At 32.8% G+C, this 21,109-nt stretch overlaps 1 protein-coding gene across 1 annotated transcript in view; it reads right to left on the bottom strand.

The window, feature by feature from the left end:
- Nucleotides 1-2,892: 2,892 nt before the first annotated feature.
- Nucleotides 2,893-21,109, bottom strand: part of LOC124355278 (pikachurin) — a 417,704-nt gene continuing 399,487 nt past the window's right edge. Inside the window, exons 7-13 of the mRNA XM_046806336.1 lie at nucleotides 20,877-21,013; nucleotides 18,724-18,947; nucleotides 8,458-8,686; nucleotides 7,392-7,639; nucleotides 6,547-6,780; nucleotides 5,875-5,978; nucleotides 2,893-4,590 (exon numbers count right to left, since the gene is read on the bottom strand). Coding sequence (XP_046662292.1) covers nucleotides 4,445-4,590; nucleotides 5,875-5,978; nucleotides 6,547-6,780; nucleotides 7,392-7,639; nucleotides 8,458-8,686; nucleotides 18,724-18,947; nucleotides 20,877-21,013 — 1,322 coding nt within the window. The 3' untranslated portion in view covers nucleotides 2,893-4,444. The remainder of the gene's footprint in view (nucleotides 4,591-5,874; nucleotides 5,979-6,546; nucleotides 6,781-7,391; nucleotides 7,640-8,457; nucleotides 8,687-18,723; nucleotides 18,948-20,876; nucleotides 21,014-21,109) is intronic.

The raw sequence follows: 21,109 nt of genomic DNA, 5'->3' as shown, positions 1-21,109 counted from the left end.
GAGTCAATATGAAACACCATTACATTTCAGTGACACATCACTATTTCAGTGTGACTCAGCACTTTAAAATTTACATTGCATGTTATACAATAATATAATTCCATACGTGGGTAAAATATTAACACTCGCACTCGTGCAGTAGTCCTACCAATTTGTAAAAATCTAAACTGTATTACATACATTAATATTTACAATCTGAAGAGATCCATTTTGGGATTTCCTCAGCACGTCTCATGACACTTGTATGGAGTGAAACTTACAATATAGGTATGACGTCATGCCCCTTACTGTGATATCTGCCCTGTCAAAAGGGAATCTCATCTTCACCCTTTGAATTATGCAGGTCCTTGCCCGACTCGGGTATTATGTAAGTGAGATATGTCAGTCGCAAAATGAAAATATCCAGGATGACAACTTTATGATACAGCAATAGGCTTTATTTTCAGTATTATGAGTAAAATTCCTTTGCCATTAAAACGATTTTAATTATTGATATGTCCAACTAATAATTGTTACTTGAAGATTAGTTAGCAATGATTAATCACCTTGTAAGCAATAATTTTGCACATAATTATGTTCATCATTTTTTTAATTTTGAAAACTTTCTTCATTTGTAAGTAAAAGGAGTCAGTTCAAAGTTCTTTGTTTCAAACTCTCATTTGTTTGAACTTGTAATATTTCAAATAAGGGGATTGAATAGTCGGTAACTATTCATAAATCAAATATAAATTTCTTATGCTTCACTTTTATACTTCTTTATTATTTGTATATTAAATTATAGATTAAATCACAAATTTTATTGAAATATAAATAGGACCGTAAATCTGTATGACAGTAGGTAAACACTTTTTAGTTAATGGTTTACATTTAAACAACACTTTTTATTCCTTATGTTTTAAACACAACATTTTTTTACCTACAAGTCTTACTAAAAGATCAAATGAATCAAAAAATTAAAGTAATTAAGTTCAATATATATTGATGTTAAAACTTATTATGAAATACAATAACACAATACGTTAAAAGTGAATGTGGTCAAAGACATTGTATCCACAAAGCATGCTCGTACCGCAAACGCAGACACATAGTTCACTTCAACTTCATGGAGAACTGCATAACTCGATCCTTGGATTCATTTCACTTCTGACAGTTTGAGAATGGTACTATCCGTTATAATAATTATTGAGTCGTTAAATTAATTATTCGAATGTTCTTGTTCAAGTAAACTCACCTACAGCTCTTCTAACTTTTTGCATTTCAAAACACAGGGTTTGGTTCACCAATAACAATTTGACATTTCATAATGACTAAACCAGAGTAATTACCATTTGTCCTCAGTTGAATTAATCAGAGGTGATTGCAGTAGTTAATGACATTGTTAATGACGATTCAATTATTGAGTTTAGCACGGGGTGGTGGTGTGATATTCATGCTGGTTAGATCCATTCTCCGACCTTGCAACATGACATTAATTATTTGTTCCAAAATTAAATATTTTAACTTTTTAATTTTATAAATGTCTTTCTTTCTGAAGATTAGGAGTGTAAAAATCACGCCCTCGGCTGATTGACTGAGGACATCTTTCTTACGTAACGATCCGCCAGTCGGGAAATAGGTAAATATATGTTTAGAGTGAAACGTAAAGTAATATATAATTTAACATTAAACATGTGTGCTTATCGTGTTAACGTATTTACTAAAATTTGTTTACATCGGATGGTTTTCAGTCAGCCTAGCTAATTTTGAATCGTATTACAGCATATCAATTACACCAAAGATATATCAGATCGATGTCAGATATCCAAAGCGTCTCCCAAACATATTATACACCATTGTCACACATGTTTCACTTTCAGTGGTAGAGACTACGCCTCTTTAATAAGATCATTTTTATATTCAATTTCGTTTCATGTTTTGCAATGCAAAATTGTATTCTACTGCAAAGGTTCAGTCAACTGTATTGTAATTAACTATACCACAATTTATAAAAAATAAAATGTAAAATACAATTTTCAAAATTAATGTTACATTTTTGTATGTAAATTTTGTATTTTCTACTAAACATAAAAATAATAATTGTAAATTTTTCAAAACTTTTACGAGCCTAATGCAATACATTTAAAAAATAGTACAGTTTTCTGAACAGCTAAGGGTAACGGCTAACAGGTTACTCTTATTTAATCGGTAGATTCGCATTTAAAATACTGTTGAATATACAGTTTTCTGAACAGGTAACTGTAACGGCTAGCAGGTTACTCATTTATATTTACTATATTGATATATATATATGTATATAAATATTATATATATATATATATATATATATATATATATATATACATCATGATATTGTCAAAATTTTAACCCGTTTGATCTTATTAAAATTAACCTTTTTTGCGAGTTCAATTTAAAATTGGGATACTATTTTTTTATTTACATCAAATTTTACTTAACTTAAAAATTGTTTTCTATAGTATACTCGCTGTTTTCGGATTTCTAATCGCTGTTTCCATCGTTAGAGAAGACAAAACGACAGAGTTCCAAATCGAACAAATTTTAGCATTGGAAGCAATATCTTCTCATAGTCTGATACGCAACCTAAGACATGAACAAGAGTGTTGATAACATAATTATAAAAATATATGTATAGAACATGGTTTAATACATAATGATAATCCATTTGGTCCTTTATAGCGGAAGCACCCCCGTATTGTAGTCAATTTGGGTTACTGACATGCACATATTTTAATAAACTGCATGACAGTAATTAACTACAAGTATGTTTTGAATGAGACACTGATGAAACGTTTATTACCAATATACCACTATTTAATTTTTAATTTAAAGGCTCGTATATATTTGAGGACTCAGGTTTAATAAACAACACGAACACTCGTTTTGGATATTTTATTAGTGACCAATAAAAACAATGACAATGAAAGGGCAAGGTGCTGGGTGGACCATCGACAAGTGTATATACAGTCTGTACAGAAAGTCTATCTCAGCTTATACACAAATGACATATAAAACTAATACTACGTGAACACTGTACACGATGATATGTCTGTGCTGTCTGGGTGGGGGTGGGGGTGGCTAGGTAGGTAAATGACATCGATTTCTTTCTATATCCCCAGTGTATACGGTAATTATAATGTATTGTTTAAAATTTCTCATACAAGTTATTGTGTTACATAAAACATGTGGCGATATTCAATAATAGGAACTGTAATTAACTATAGGTATTTCATTTTTCGCACTTATATTTGACCTTGGTATGAAAAAACACCAAGAAAATAACAGGTATACAATTGCGATAAAAGCTTTTGCACCACTATTTGGTCCTTAGTCTTCCTCAAAACATTTTTTTTAACACAATGAAAACAAATATTTGTCTTTAATTGAAAAACTTAGAAGTAACACTGAGGACATAGAAAAATAGAATTTTGAATGATGTGAAAATATAAATTTTATTTACAAAAGTCAGCCATATATGATACGTTTTCGGTGATAGGTTATTCTAGATAAGGTAGACTATTGCGAGTTGATATATTAACAGTTAATTTCATTTCATATGTCGTCTTATTGCATTTTGTTTTAGTGAAAACCATTTGCAGCATAACAAATCGTGTATGTAAATCATTTATGCTTTGTTCCCAAGTCGACTCGGCGTCAAAACAAGGTCATGTCCATGTCCATTTAACTAAGTACACATCAACTGATCTCACATCCATACATACCTTTAGACATTGTCAACACAGATCCTCCCTAACTGTTAAGGATCCTACAGTATACTACAAACGGGTGTCCATTTTAGGTTTCAAGTTCTCGGAAAGCTAAAACTATCACTTATAGACTCGACCCTAATTATTATGTTTATTTGTACAAAAATACCGTCAAGAAATAGCTATACAGGGCGTTTAGTTACTCTTCACATTCGTGATGATCGGATTTACAAAACTTTCAACTGGGAATCTCAGGATCGCAAAACTTACTAATCGGACAAGGGCTAGAGTTCATGACCGTAATTCTTAACTAGCTATCTTTCACAACCACTTTCAGTATACGGGATCCTCAAACACGTCTTTGTCAAGTGCTCTTTCAGTCGTTATAAAATTGAATGCTAAAGATGGCAGTTCGGTGAGACTTACAGGGAACAACAATATCGGTGCATTTCACTAAAAATAGGACATAATCTGTTCGAAGAATGAATGAAAGGAGGCCGGCAGATGATGAAGTGAAGCATACACACGAAGGAGGCCGTGCATGTGGTGACAGCGTCTAGGTGCCGACTCGAGGAAACTAAACAAGTCACTATATAAAGTTGAAGCGGTCCGGATCACCACCTGCACGACCGGTAGTACAGTAGTTCTATCCAGCTCTAAACTAGCCTCAGTCCTGTACAAGGTGCGAGAGACAAGTCTTATCGTCTGCTACAGACGGGCACTTAGGTATATCCGCAGTGGTCTGTGGCTTCAGAAGACCACGACAGCTTCACGTGATAGTCAGAGTCGAGGATGAGGTCCGATATGCAGCCCTTGATCCCTCGGTGGTACTTGTGGTGAGTTGTCACCTCCAGATCTTCCACACCACCTGAAATCATAAGTAAATGTTCAGTAACATATCAATTAATGTTTGGAGCTATATTATTTTACAGAGCTTGCATTGAAAATTTTACTGATCGTATAACCTGAACACTGCATTATTCGACCTCTTCCGCCATCAATGATAGACAAGAACAGCACACACTTACACTCTGACTGGTCTCTCCCCTCTCGGATATACATATAAAGCACAGAGATACACTGGGTCTGGTCTTCTCTCCCCCAGACACGTAAAGAATCTAGTAGCATTGGTTCTGGTCTTCCCCCAAATAAAACCGGAAAGCACCCAGTTACACTGTTTTCGGTTCTCATTCCATCCCCAGATAAACGAAGACAGCGCATAGCTACGTTCTGTCATATCGTAAAAAATCCAAATTTCAAGTGAAATATATGCCTTTTTATATTAAATTCATTGATAAATTATTAATAAGTAAATATATATATATATATATATATATATATATATATATATATATATATATATATATATTTAAAAGATTAAAAAATCATTCCTAATAAAATAAAATAAAAAAATTATAAACCATATCATTTTGGTTTTCTATATATTTATATTGTTATTGTTATTGTTGATATCAATATATATATACATATATATATATATATGTATATCTAACATTTATTAGATACCAAATTACTAACAACCAAAATATCACATAGAATACAGGATTGGGGATAAATTACAATACCCCTGCACACTTTGAACACCAACTCTAACCTCCTAATCTAGCACGTTTCATTGAGGCTTTCGCTTTATAACGAGGGGTTGTGCACAGCTTACAGCTAAGAACAGTCTCTAGGAATGCTGATGTGCGTTCTTCGTTAGATAAGTTGAGTCTAACAGATCTGGCAAAAAAAAGTTATTTTGGCCCCTTCCTCGAAGAAGTAAGGGATGGTGTGGAACCTGGTTAAGAACATCGAGTTATCATTGTACAAATTTGAGAATTTTTGTCAAATTTCAATGGCAAACAACGCATTTTCCAGTTCCAGGCAAAAGCCAGTTACAATTTTTAAATACATTTTTTTGAAATACAATCTTATATTTTGATGCTATTTTCATTTTATTAGATAAACGAGTTTATTTTAATATTTTTGTAAATGAATTTAAAGTTAATGTTATTATCACGAAGCATACAGTGTTTTGTTTTATTTAAATAATTTCATAGAAATCATTACTACGAAAAACGCAATTATAATGACGAGTAAATGTAAGATTTCATTATGCAGCTAGGGTTTACAATCGAATCAGACTTACCAACGTAAAGCCCTGTGTATGTGTTCAGTTGTTTTAACTTCCCAGGCGATCTGATGTACATAGTGTCGCTGTTGTCTACTGATAACCATCCTTCTTGTCCGTTCCTGTCAAGAATTTCAAACATTATGTTCTGATTACAAATGCATTTTAATTAAATATAGCTATGAACCTATTAAAAGATGTGTGTCATATCAATATTTTTATTGTAAACATATATGCTTCATGCCTAAATTAAAAATAGTGTATTAAACTTTTAATGTAATAGTTATATATTTTACTAAATTATTAAATTCGTCTATTCCGTTATGTCCATTTAAGTTAAAAAGGTAAGAAAACCCCTCATTCGTCATTTGCTTAGCTTCCAGAGAGACAGGATATTAAGTATGGGTACTTATCATCTCCTGGGTAGATTATCATCTCCTGTTGATATCTCATATCTGTAATCAACATTCTCCTATTTTGACCTATCACTTTTGTCGTATTTGGACTAATTGTCGTTATTTTTATGAAGACAACACATTTCATAATAGGATTTCTACACTACAAAATGAAAATTAATTTCGCGATGATGACTGATGACAGTAAGGTCAAGAGTCTGCGTAAAGATCTAGAATCCTTTATGATCATGTCTGTCACCCTGAGACTAACTCTCAGAGCTCACGACTGATGTACCTCGTAGCCTTGAGGCGATGCCAGTGCCCGTCGTCCACCCTGGAGTTGTTGAGGGTCATGAGAGCCTCGCCACTGCCCAGGTTATACCTCATGTGCAGGAAGCCATCCTTGATGCCGAGGGCCAAGAAGTCCGTGACCCCACGGGTCTGCTCAGGGCCGCCGCTCCATAGCAGTAGTCCGGAACTGGCGCTAGTCCGGAACTTCATACTGATACTCACTCTATCGCTCACGATCCTGGACAATATCAGTCACTGTTAACTTCTCAATAATCCTATAGATAATCTTAGAAACACTAACTAAAAAAAAAAAAATAGATTATTCGCACATTTACGTCATGCATTACAATCGTCAAAATGTTACATCTACATTATTCACTGACTGATATTCTTTCCTTGGTATCAATATGTTGTTAATGTTTTAGCAGCTTTTATTATTCTTTTAAAAATGTTCAGAACCATATTATCTTTTTACAGTATTAAGCTTAAAGCTTTAATCGTTCTCTATCTTGAAAAGCGGTACGATAACAAATTTTAGTGTTATATATTTACAGGCTTCTGAAATAAAACTAAAACATAAGAAACATACGATATACAAAGAGAAATAGACCATTCGTTTGGTGTAGCTTTTAGGTTAAGGTTTGTTCAAAGAGTTTTGTTGACTGTATACTGGAACCGTATATCCCTTCGCTACGAAAAGAGAACATGATCATTTTCGCTTCAAATTTCACATTATCAACTAGAAGTGTCAAATACTGTAAGGTAGTTTCTTAGTGAGTGATTCGATTTTCTATTATTGACCCTCCAACTTCATATCATAGTGAAGTATGTAATATTGTAGAATCACACCTGTGAAGAATATCGGGGTCAGTGTAGTGCAAGAAAGTAGTTCCTGTGAATGAGGCGGTCGAGGAAGTAGTGATAGCGTTGATATCCTGGCAGTGACGCTCACACTGACATTTGTACGCCTCGTGGTGGGGGACACAGTGCGCATGCTCTCCGCACGGGCGCGCTACGCAGGGGTGGGGGCAGTTGTCAACGTTCACCCCCGCCAGCGCCTCGGCCAGGATGCGCAGTGGCTGGTTGTTGATCACCACCTGCACGACCTCACATTAGTCAGTTAATTATCTACAATCTACAGACATTAAGGATGTAATTTTTTTAGTATAGTTTAATTTTTGTATTTGGCACTTTTCTGGTTATCGTTGGTTATTCGGTTACTTAGAAAATGCTATTACTATTAACAAGCTATTTCAAATACACTTACATACATACATACGGTCCTATGAAATTTTGGAATTTACATCGAATCATACTAAATTGTTGCAATTGCATTACTTTGGTAATAACACATTTTACATTTACACCTAGAATCTTTCATGTTTTCTAGTTTGTGAAAGTAAATGCAACCGTGTATCTTATGTTTACTAATCAAATTCAGGGTTTTATTCACATGGACAAGTATCCAAAAACTCCAAATCCACCCTAAATTCAAAATTAATTGAATACTGGTTTAATAATGTGAAAAACCAGTTATAAATGATGCAGTACTAGTGTATTAAAGTACTTTTACCAAGAATCCTTTTTATGCATATTATAATAATTCAAAACATATATACTCTTTCGAAATTATTAATCCTAGGAATGGGAAGAATAAGCTAGATTACTGGGATGTATGTTTATACTAACCTTTCAAAACTATCAACAACAAGGGTTGCACGAAGATATTGATTTAAGAATATTTTTAAATGTGACATAACTTGTTTTTATTATTTTCCAGAACTTGAGAGTTATTACGAATAATAGATATACAACTTGCTGCCATAGCATGCAAAATGTGTAGTCCTCTTCAACTACCAGCGGTATAATGTTAATATTATCCTAAGTAAATACCAAATACCACTATTTTGTATACCTTTTGAATGCATCCGACGAAGGAAGTCCTAACCTTAACCTTGGGAGACACCATGTCAAAGTTTGGTACACCTCCAATGTACAGGTTGAGAGGTAGAGAGAGTTGAGTAAAAGCTCCTGGGGCCAGGATCTGGCTGGGTGGCTTCTTATCGACCTGCAGGACCGCTAGCCTTCCTGTCCTGGAGATCCTGACCTCATGCCATTGGCCAAGGCTCACAGCGTCTTCACTCCTTCAAAACAATAAATTATAATAATTGGTAAATAGTCATTACTGTTACCTTACCGTCTTAAAAAAAAATTATGTATTGAAAATGTGCAATAATTAATTAATGTTGCAACTTAGCAAAATAAATATTGTTCAGATAGTTGCCTATGGTAGGCCCCGTAAAATTAAAGGAATAAAAATGATATTCATCCTCGTAACCATAAGATTGATCTAATCCATGCCAGAGCGTTCAAATATTTTGATTATACAGAGTGTCCCATATGTAGGTAGGCTATTAAACTTCAGAAAGTATTTCTAAAGATCGAGAAAATTGTATGTAAACATATGGTATATCTTATTCTGTTTTACGTCTATTTATCTGTATGTTATTTTTACAAAAAGCAAGTTTTTATTTTATAATAATTTGAAACCCACAGTTAATAGTTGTCCGATAAAACAATCTTTATTCCATTATGTGTAGAACAAAATTCTTCTACAGTTTTTCACTTAAAGGTTTTTACGGCAATATTTTGAGATACTTAAGTGTCTCATTTTAAAAAGGAATGAGGTACAAAAATCTAAGTTTTAAGAAATATTTGATCTATAAAGAGCAATATTTATACCAGGTTTCATGATTCTATACTAGATAACTTCCAGGGATAGTAAACCAGTACATAGAGGCACAAAATTTGTTGTCGTGTAGTGATATCGGAAAAAAATCTTATATTTATACTCGAAAATTGGTAATTCTGGATTGAATCTTAAATAAATACATGTTTATTTCAGATACAGAGTTTTTAAATGAAAAGTTCAGTTCATATTTCATTCACCTTTTTAATAAATAAAAAAGTCCTTGGAAGGAATGATTAAGACAAGCATGATTATGTCAAAAACATCCCAAAAATTAAGAAATATCCAATACTTGTATTTCCATAGCAATCTAATATTTGACAAAAAACGTATTAACTAAACATTCATTTTAATCATAAAAAGGGAAACAAGTTAAAATGTATATACAGATCATGAGAAATAGTATTTTTTTAGACTTTAGTATATACAAAAAAATTAAACGCATACTACAAAACACCTGTGCTAATATTAATAATTATTTTCCAGTATTTAAGCCTTATGTATTTTATGTAGAAAGTAAGTTAACAGAAGATAATAAAATAATGTTGCGAATCATTAAAAATCATCAGTTTTATCGGTGTTCAATTTGTAAATAAATCATAACTTAATTCCATTACATTTAAGCGTATAACGCGATAACAGCACGACGGTTAAGCCCAACAAAGCGTAAGGGAAACAATAAACATCTAGAGGGAAAACCGTCGTTTATTACAGTGAGTGGGTATTGTATGACCAAATCGCCGCTTAGATTAATACAATTTCTCTTAATACACTTCGGTTTATGAATAAATGGATTTTCTTCAGATCTATTAAAGTAGATTAATATATCAGATTAGAAATAAAACATTTTACAATACTTAATTTGTGCATTATTGTTTTAAATCTCTGATCGTTTAACACAAAAAACTACTACATTGATACTTAGAATTAATTCTTTGTAATTCGTTTCTGAAAAAGGAATAAATTTAAAGGTAACAGGAATTTTTTCATCGTTAAACTTTTACCATCATTGAGTGATACAAACAATTAATAACGCCACTTTTTAAACACTTAATGATGGCAAACGTCCAAAAAAAGTCTATCGCCATTACTACGTCAAAAGGTTAATATTAATTTATTCTTCCTTTGCTTTCCTATTCTATATTAATTTTTAACCATACCCACACGTCCAAATAGTACGGGAGCTAGCAACGTTTCTAAAACAAGAATTCCAGGTCAGCTGATTTTTTGATATGCTGTCTTTCTTGCTCTTTCGGTTAGAGTCCGGGCTATCTGGCTGGTGGTAGTGGTTGCGTTTATTAATGCGCATCTTGCCCTGCACAGGTAAAAATCCTGGAGTTTAAAAGAATTTTATTATGCGTAATTTTAATTTTTTTCCCTTTATATAGATCTACCAGACATTATTTTTTTATTGCCAGACATTTTTTACTGTTGTTAATTATGTGCCATACGCGAAATTTTATTTTTTTTTTTATAAAAAATTCAAAGTATTTTAGAATGTCTGTTATTTTTATATTATGTTATTTTAAACCTAAAATAATCTAAAATTAATTTGCCAGACGTTAATTCGATTGTTAAATATTAAATATATATAAAAATGTAATGAAAAGTATTGCGGTATGATGCTTGTGGTTGGAGAGAGACAGTTTGAAGTGCAAGAGAGACAGGAAAGCGACGGCAACGCTTAGGCTAGTGTATAACATAATATTTTTTAAGAATGAGACAGAAAATAATCGCAAAAATACATTACTTACGTTTGTTCTTGTAAATACAACTTGGGATGAAAAAATTTTAACATCAAAATTAAAATAAGTATAAATTGAAAAGAATGGAATTAAAAAACATAGCATAGAATGTTTAAAAACTACATCTTTTATTCATAAGCGATTATAACGATTTTCATTCTGTAATAGTGTCACAAAAAAAGGTGGCATCTTCATAATCATCATCATCATCTTCCCTGTCACTGTCAGAATTATTTAGATCATCGTCTTGGGAATTGTCATTGTCTTCCAATACTCTATCATCTGTAAAGAAGAAATTAAATTTTCTTTAATTCTTTTTGTTTTTTATACAAAAATTCAGTTTTTATTGATAAATCTCTATTTTATACTTACTTTGAATAATAACATCTGAAACTGTGGAAGGTAATTGCTCTCCCGACAAACCAGATAAAATCATATTTATCATTGTTGATGGTCCAACCGGAATCAACTGGAGATAAAGATGTTGGATGTTTTAAGTGAGCATTTCTCCATAGCTTAGTCACATAGCGAACTCTTAATAAATGTTGAAGCAATTCTGCTTTACAGGGTGGCAAACTGGATGAGTCGAAGTTACGATATTTTTTTCAAATTTCTCATCGGATTTTTTTGACTGAAAAGTGCTTGAGAATAGATGAAATCGAACATCATTAACATTCGAAGAATTTTTAACTCCATACATTTGACAAATAAACTTCTCAAGGGTTACAAAGGTAGTTTTAAGTATTTCTTCGTCACCCGTAATAATATTTTGAAAAGCTAATTGATATTCGTTCGATTTCTCTAATATTTTAAAGGGTCTAACTTTGCCTTTTCTAAAAAATGCTGGTGTGTAATCGCACCCGGTGATTGCGTGGAAGCATGGCAAAGCTTTACATAAAGATACTCCAAGTATTTGGTATATTTCATTGACGGTTTATGTATCGTTGATGATTTCCTACGCCCATATCCATCCAGATTTTTAAAGATGAGTTTAAGTGATCCATATTTCCCAGAAGTATAATTAAAATATTAGAGTCAGAACAGCGTATAACAACTTTAGCGTCAAAATCGATTTGACAAATATGAAAAATGATCCTAGAATCAGCTTCTTCGTGTTTCTTCACATGATAATGATTCTTCAGTTGTTTTAATCACTTTGTTATTTGAAACCTTGTAAGAATAACATTTATTGTAACTTACATAAATATTTTTATTAGCAATAAAAGGTACCATGTCTTCACTATCCCAGTGATCTATAAAAAAAGTTTACTAGAGCTTCTTTAAATTGTATATTTTTAAGTTCTGCTGCAAAATTGTGTGGTCGAGCTTGATTTGGACCAATTGATACTGGACTGGTTGCTTCTTCTCGACGTGAACGTTCGTAATCTTTGATAGACGGCGAGAAATACTGGTCAAAAGACAATGTCAATACGAATAGATTTCATTTGGGAGATAGTACTCATAAACTTTTTAGATATACCATCATACGTTTGTGGTACATCTTTCATGAGATGCAACAAAAAGAAACCATCAACAAGACAAACATAAAAAGATGACGGTTGTTGATGTATAGTGTTGCCCAATTTTTTTTCGATGAGCTTTGCTAATTGTGATTTATCAGTTTTACAGATTGAACCATCTGGGTGACACATTGATGTTGGCATAGGGGTGAGTGGGAATGTCAAAACCTTCTCAATGTGAACCTTGTGAGCCAAGAGAAATCCCCAGCATTCTACCAAATAGATCTCTTTGCATTCGCAACCTCAACGACTTTTATTTCCTAAAGTCAACTTCTTTTTCTTCGGCACCTCAGCAAAATTAAAAACTTTATTTTTTTGTTATTGGTTTATCAAATCTATTCCCATCTTCAATGCATTCACTGATAAATTGTTTTCTTAGAGTCTCACCATTCTCTTCAATATTTAGTAAAAAATCAGTAACGTCAGGAGAAGCAGGCTTTGAAGTAGCAATGTTGTATAGATTTTCTTTGTCTAATTTTGGATCAAATGGATTGCAATTTTTATCGAGAATTTCAATGAAATCAGCAATTTGTTTTCCATAGATTTTAATTCTGTTCGGTTGTAATTCTGCCGTAACATCTTGTAAGTATCTTAAGCCACAAACATCCAAAGGACATGTGATATTAACGCTGCTCTTATGCTGTGACTTTTGGTCCAGCGTTGACGTGCAGCTAAAGAATTAGTAAAGTGAGCAATTCCGCTCAGTCGTTTAGCTGCATCGGCATTTATCGTTTGCTCCAGTGTAAGATCTATTGGTATTCGTGAAAATGGCTTATCAGTTCTTTTGACTCCAAAACATCCTTTATTAAAATCATCTTGTAGTCCAGGGTGGGTTTTATCAACATTATTTAAATAATCTGAATATTTTACACAATAACGAGCGTAGTTCGGTTGATTTACAATAAAAAACAAGTTCGTCATTTTTTGAATTACGTGCGTAAACATTTGAAAGTCACCCATACGTATACTTCTCGAAAGATTTATGTAATAACTAATCAACTGAATGTAGATCATGTAGAACTGTGCTGTTTTTCCATGGGTACCTTGCCTGGTCTTTGCTACGTATTTCTTGTATGAATTGAGCAGTTGCGATAACATTTCATTAGGTAATAAATCAGTGTCCGTTGATGATGAGAAGGAAAATTTTTTCTCCTGATATTCTAAAAGATCTTCATAAATTTGTCCTTTTACAAAATCATATTCAGCATTCTTACTTTTCAAAAATTGATCAAAATGTAACATCTGTAAGCTTAATGCCATCAACGGATGTAGACGTTTGCAACGATTAAAGTGTTTTACCCTCAATTATTCCATTTACAGACCCTGAAGCAATGATTTTACTCTCAATCATCATGTGGGATAATCCACACTCATCGATGAAAGTACCGACAGCTTTAAAAAAAGCCATCATTAAATGAAACGATCCAAGATGTATAAACAGATTACTAAACTTGAGACCTTCTGTTGCTTGAATTTTTATAAGCTATTTTAGCAATTGCTAAATCGTATGTGACCTGTACATAAGTTTGACCACATTCTTTAACCAACTGTTTGTGCTTGTTCCATTGTAAACGCGACCACTGATACATTTGTTGGTGATAAATTAATAGAAGTAAGATATGATACTTTCTGTTTTGGAGTATTGTCTTCTATCATTCTGCCATTAAATCCTGTCCAAGATGGTGTATTTGGCACACGAAAAACATATGATAGCAAATGTAACAGATCAATGGTTTGTAAAGATGAAACATTTTCAGGTGATGGTGATGATCGATCAATTTCGACCGGTGTTAAGCGACCTGCCATCTTTAATCGCTTACCATAAGGAATTATGTCGGGGAGTGAAGTCTGTCAACGATCGTTTTCTTTTTTGTGATGGTTCTGTTGGTAATAAATCTTCTGAATTATCATTAGCTTGATTTAGTTGAGCATGTGAATTATTATCAATGTTTTGGTATATGATTCCCACAGTATCATGCAAAGTTTCTTTTCCATTCAAGGTATCAACGTATCTATCAAAATTATCAAAAGCTACAACCAGTACATAGTGAGGGATTTAAAATGATGTCTGGAGGGACAAACTTGTGTTCGATGTACTGATGAGATAGTTGCTTCTGTTTCCAATTCTTCTAGAGTAGTATAGTTACAGCAATGTCCAAATCTATTTAAAATATTTATTATTTTCTTACTACTACTTGTGAGGACTTTTTATAGTCATGCCAAGAGTAATATGTTTGGATGGTTTAACGGTACCATTACTAACACAAAAAATTGCATCAGCAGCCATTGAAGAACTCAATCTACTACAATTTAAACCATCTCTGCGTCTAATATCTTTACCTCCAATAAATGCTTTGAAGAATCGATCTAATTTAATCAGGAATCACGCATTCACCAGTAATCAAGTCATTTGTTTTAATTTTTGATGGTAATTTTGATTTTTCAATTTTTCAAAATTGTATTTCGTAATATTAACGCGACTTTATCAATAAGGTCGTTTTCTTCAAGTTTTGTTAGATCATCTTCTAATAAACTACAATCCTTATGAATAATAATTTTTTTCTTTTGCTTCGATATAATTTAGATATTTTTCTTGAAAATTTTTTGTATTTTTTCTTCCAGATAATGATTAGTTATTAAACTTATATCTGTCTGAGGCTGAAATTTCTCCTCATAATTCAACTCATTATTGTACATATCACAAAGAGATGATAGCGATACACAATTTTTTTTCATTAAAACCTCTTCGTTTATTGCTGATACAATATGATTGAAAATTTCTTTATGGATATTATGATTTTTTATGCCAAGAAGTATATGGAATGTCTGAAACTACTTTATTATACTCATTTAAATAATTTAGTTCACACGAATGATGATAAAAAATTGGTCTATTTGTAGATTTTAAATCGTTAATTTTTTGTAACAACACATCATTATTAAGTTTCTCCATCCACTCAGTAATTTTTTGATAAAGTTTTTGCATCATTTGATGAATGAAGATTTTGTTGTTTTCCTTTATTTTGTTTACGATCTTTCTCACAATAAAAACAAACATTTTTGAATTGTCGACCTGCCTCAACACATTCAATATTTGCGTCAGGATAATCATCACAAACGTTATTTTCGTTTGATACTCAAATTGCTAAAGAGAGCTGGAAGCAATATCTCCAAGCATTCTCTGACTATCTAAACTTACAGCTGCATCCTCTGAAAAGTACCTCATCGTTAAAACTTGGGTTAGGATGTCCTGACATACAATGATTATTTACATTTTCACGAGCATCTTCCGGTATTATTTTTTTATTTAAACTCAAGTCAAAATCATGGGATGTTGTCTAGATGATTTAAACTTGAAGCAGCAATCTCACTTACTATTCACTGTTTGTGTTACTCGTAATAGGATCACTGATATTTGCTGGAGTGTTTGATGACAAATTATGTGGAATAGATTTACTGGTACTATCTGTCGACCTGCCTCAACACATTCAATATTTGCGTCAGGATAATCATCACAAACGTTATTTTCGTTGATACTCAAATTGCTATAGAGAGCTGGAAGCAATATCTCCAAGCATTCTCTGACTATCTAAACTTACAGCTGCATCCTCTGAAAGTACCTCATCGTTAAAAACTTGGGTTAGGATGTCCTGACATACAATGATTATTTACATTTTCACGAGCATCTTCCGGTATTATTTTTTTATTTATTTAAACTCAAGTCAAAATCATGGGATGTTGTCTGATGAATTAAACTTGAAGCAGCAATCTCACTTTACTATTTCACTGTTTGTGTTACTCGTAATAGTATCACTGATTATTTGCTGGAGTGTTTGATGACAAATTATGTGGAAAATAGATTTACTGGTACTATCTATTTCAGTCGATGAATCACGGTAATTTTGCCATTAAAGCTGTAAAACTGCTATAACATTGTCTGTGGTATCCATCTGTCTCATTTATTTCAGTAGGCAGTTCAATGTCACTGTACTTTAATTTATATTTCAAACGTATATTCAAAACTTCCTGGCACTTCTTCAATTTATCAATCACGAAAAGAATTATTTTACCTTTATGTCCTTTACAGAAAACACATTTCATTGTACCACTGGCCATTGTAGCGAAAGTTAATAAATAAACATCATAAATAAAACAAACACATCACAAACATGTGACTTTAGACTGACGCCATGTATTGTTGTCCATATGCCGAAGCGCTGCCGTCGCTTTCTGTCTCTCTTGCACTTCAAACTGTCTCTCTCCAACCACAAGCATCATACCGCAATACTTTTCATTGCATTTTATATATATTTAATATTTAACAATCGAATTAACGTCTGGCAAATTAATTTTAGATTATTGTAGGTTTAAATAACATAATATAAAAAATAACAGACATTCTAAAATACTTTGAATTTTTTATAAAAAAAAAATAAAATTTTCGCGTATGGCACATTAATTAACAACAGTAAAAAATGTCTGGCAATAAAAAAATAATGTCTGGTAGATCTATCTAAAGGGAAAAAAATTTAAAAATTACGCATAATAAAATTCTTTTAAACTCCAGATTTTTACCTGTGCAGGCAATATGCGCATTAATAAACGCGACCACTACCGCCAGCCAGATAGCCCGGACTCTAACCGAAAGAGCAAGAAAGACAGTATATAAAAAAATCAGCTGACCTGAAATTATCTCTAGAAAACGTTGCTAGCTCCTATACAAAAAGGCAGCAATTGTATGTGCTCTTCGAGACCTTAGGATTATTAGTCTTAATGTCTGTTGAAAATAGATTTCAGAGTCTTTTTCTTAAATAAGAGGATTTCTTGATGAAGAGGGCAGTATTACGCGGTGGAATACTGGTCATTCACCAGTCTAGTTTGAAGGCCGTGTGTATTCTATTTCTTGGTACAACACTTATTACTCCCAGCTATCTCACCCCAAAATACCTGCAGCTATCTCACCACCACCTACCTGCAGCTATCTCACCACCACCTACCTGCAGCTATCTCACCACCACCTACCTGCAGCTATCCTCGTATTTCCCATAACTCTCAGTGTTTCCTGGCCACTTAAGAATTGCTTCTTCGGCTCTTGGATATCCTTGTATTAGCGTATTCCACGCTTTGTAAATTACTTTTTGATGGATAAGCAACTCAAACCACTTAAAATATTATTATAAAGTAAAATTTTGACAAATTTTAAAATGAATATAGGTATTATGCTTGAACATGTACAATTTACATTTTTTTATTAAATGCATTTGATATGATTTTGATATGTGGAGACAAAAAAAGATAGAAAGCATAGATTGTTGTATGGATGTGTGTGGTTGTGGGCGTATGTGGAAAATATGAGTAGAAGTAGATGCATTTAAATACGGAAAAGTTAATGTGTTATTTAAAGTGGTGGATTTTATCCTACAATTAAACCTGCCAGCTTAACAAATATTTAGTTTCAGATTTACAGTTATGAACTATCTAAAAGCTTTTCTCAGATATAAAATAGATTTATTTTGTCATGCCTCTTAGAGATAGCTTCCATAAATACATAGAGAGTGGACATTTTTTATTTATTTTAAAACATGAAACGTGGGTATTTTTTAGTCAGGTCCCAATGAAAACTGCTGAAGATAAATGTGCAATTGTTAGAGTATCTACTTTATTTATAAAATATTAATTTCTTATAAGAAATACTTAAAAACATAACATTTTATTAAATTATATTTCATTGAATAGTATAATTTCCTTAAGTCAGATATAAATAAACACGTGTCAACGTGTCCCTTCCTGAAGCGACTTAATTACATAATCTAAATATGTTATTTTTTTATCTTCAACAATTTTAGTTGGGCCATATTAGGGTTACTTATTAACAAGTAATCCTAAGAGTAATACTTAATATTATGCTTGTAATATCAGATGGAGTTTCAAAACTTTTAAACATAAAAAAATAGTTTTCAAAACTCAAAAAGTTTGGCACTACCTCATCTACTCAGTTCCAACGTTCCTAATTAGCACAAAGGACAGATTTTATGATCGACCTATTTGGATGGCTTCTACTATGTTGCATTTACGATAGATCAGCTTCTAGATCGTTAGTCTGCCCTAGAACCTACGTTGGTCCACACACGCGTTATATCATTATTAACATTGCTCATTGTACACACCTCAAAGTTGCAGCTCCAGTTCCTAGGTCAAAGGTGAACTCTAGGTGACCTTCACTCATGTAGACCGACACGAAATCTCCCACACCGTCTGACCGGTGACCGTTGTACAGGATGACTCCATCCTTTGCACTAGGCTTGAACACCAACAGCAGGTCCAGCCATGAGAGCGCCGAACCACCCAACCCTGGATAACGCAGGTAACTGGAACCGTTGAACGAAGGCACCTACAGACATGACATCAAGTTAATAATTGGCATCGTCATTAATCTTCTGAATGAAAACTGGTTAAGCACTTGGAGACCTACAAGTTTTCATACAGAAACAGAATTGGATGGAGAACAGCGTCATTTTACTTATTTCGATTAATTACTAACACCCATAAAAAATGGCAAAACTTTATAGTATCTTATTCCATTTGTCGGATCGATTTTTAATACAAAGCGAATCTAACTTTTTTTCCAGTTTGCTTGAAATTTTAGTTCCTAGATGTTTTCTCAGATTTATCTCAGTTTCCTACGCTAACCAGATAAAAGTGTGTAATTAAGGCATTTCGATGTGCAAGCATTGCAAGTTTGTCATCGGTATTATGACGCATACTCGATTATACGTAATCTGGGCCCTAACCCTTAGCAAATAATTTACCATAGTCATACAGCCTAGAACGTTGCCCAATAAATTGTTTGGTTGTTTTACGTCAGTTACTCCAGTAACACAGGCTAGAACATGAACCAATAAATAACAAATAATATAAACAATTAGAAACCCTAGTGGGGCCTAGATGCTTAACCAATTACTTAAATAAATGTTCCAATCAGTTACCTTATATAACAATCATGCAATAATTATTTTCGTTTTGAATGAAATATTTATAAACTTGTTATTAATTCCACGCTGTTGGAGCAGGAAACTAGAAATTCTGTTTCCGGTGAACACGATGGGGTGAGGGAACGTGGAGTCTGCTAGTCAAATTTCCGCTTTGACTTTTTACATCTGAGTTCTACTCTTTTTTTCTTTACCCTATGGTGATACGAGTATATAATCTACACAAACTATATTACATGTGGTGACAAAAATTGTAACGCATTGAGAGGTTTGACCAATTACACATAGAGTTTGGGGATTCTTTAGTTTATGTGTACACTGACATGAAGGGATGAGCATAAATATGTACACAGGTAAAAACGGAGTAATTTTAAGAACAGTTTATTTCACTTTTCAGATCATTGTTAAAAGAATTGTCTTATCTAACAGAAAAATTAATTCTATACTCGAAAACCAAGATGAGAGAGCACCGGCCAAATTATAACAATACACTTGAAGTTTCCCTTAACTCTTTTATTTTAAAAAATATTTAGAGTAAAAATAAAATATTTTAATTTTATTTAAATATAGATTAAAATACAATTAATTATATATTTTCTGTAGAAAATCCATTTTTAAATTTCAATTCTCTAAAGGTTGAGATTAACACGCCAAACTGTTACCAAAATCACCGATTTTTATGATTTATTTTACTTTTTTATGCACGATAAAATAAACACAATTATCATATCGCAGAATTGAATTGATACTAATAATGAAATCAAATGCTCTGATTTCGTAATTTTATTTGTCTTTCCTGTGTTCATTTACCTTTCTTCCCTACACTCTAGTTTTGAAAGGTTGGAATTCTGGTGTTCCTTTCTATATTTATTTACTTCGTAATATGTATTAAGAAGTTTTACGTAACACATCCACATGTAGCATTTGATATATGTAAAACTAATTACTTATTTTGACAAAAAAAACAAAAATAAATGAAAAGTAAATAAAAAAGTAAAAGATGGCTATATAAGATACTATATGAAACCGTTTAAGTAACATTTTACTACAACGAGACACCACAATGATACACGAAACAAATAATACCGAACCCGAAACAGTGAGATTGGTCGTCATATGTATCTTTCTTATATATTCTTAAGAGATGAATGACTTTGAATAGGATATTATCTATGCTACTAGTGTGTGTAGCAGAGCTAAAAAAATAACAAGATTTTCGGAACTTGCTATCGTTCTAAGATACTGTAACTTTCAAATAATTCATCAACTACAGTCAGCTTTAAACGCTGAATAAATCGGTTACGAACAGCACAGCGCCTTGTAGGACATACCTGTAGATCCAGCCGAGTCTCGCACAGGTCTCCGGTGAACCCCAGAGGACACAGACAAACAGCAGTTTCCCCAGAAGTTAGACACTTCCCGCCGTGTTGACAAGGTACCTTACTACAGCGGTCCGCCACGCACTCCTCTGTGGCAACAGATTTATACAGGTTACTCAGAACAGCAATAGCACCATCATTAATAACAAACACCCAGGTACCTTACCTTACTACAGCGGTCCGCC

The sequence above is a fragment of the Homalodisca vitripennis genome, chromosome 2 (genome assembly GCF_021130785.1).
Source record: "Homalodisca vitripennis isolate AUS2020 chromosome 2, UT_GWSS_2.1, whole genome shotgun sequence".
Taxonomy (NCBI): Eukaryota; Metazoa; Arthropoda; class Insecta; order Hemiptera; family Cicadellidae; genus Homalodisca; species Homalodisca vitripennis.
Note: the sequence above shows the minus strand (reverse complement) of the source record. Positions and strands in the feature narration are given on the sequence as shown.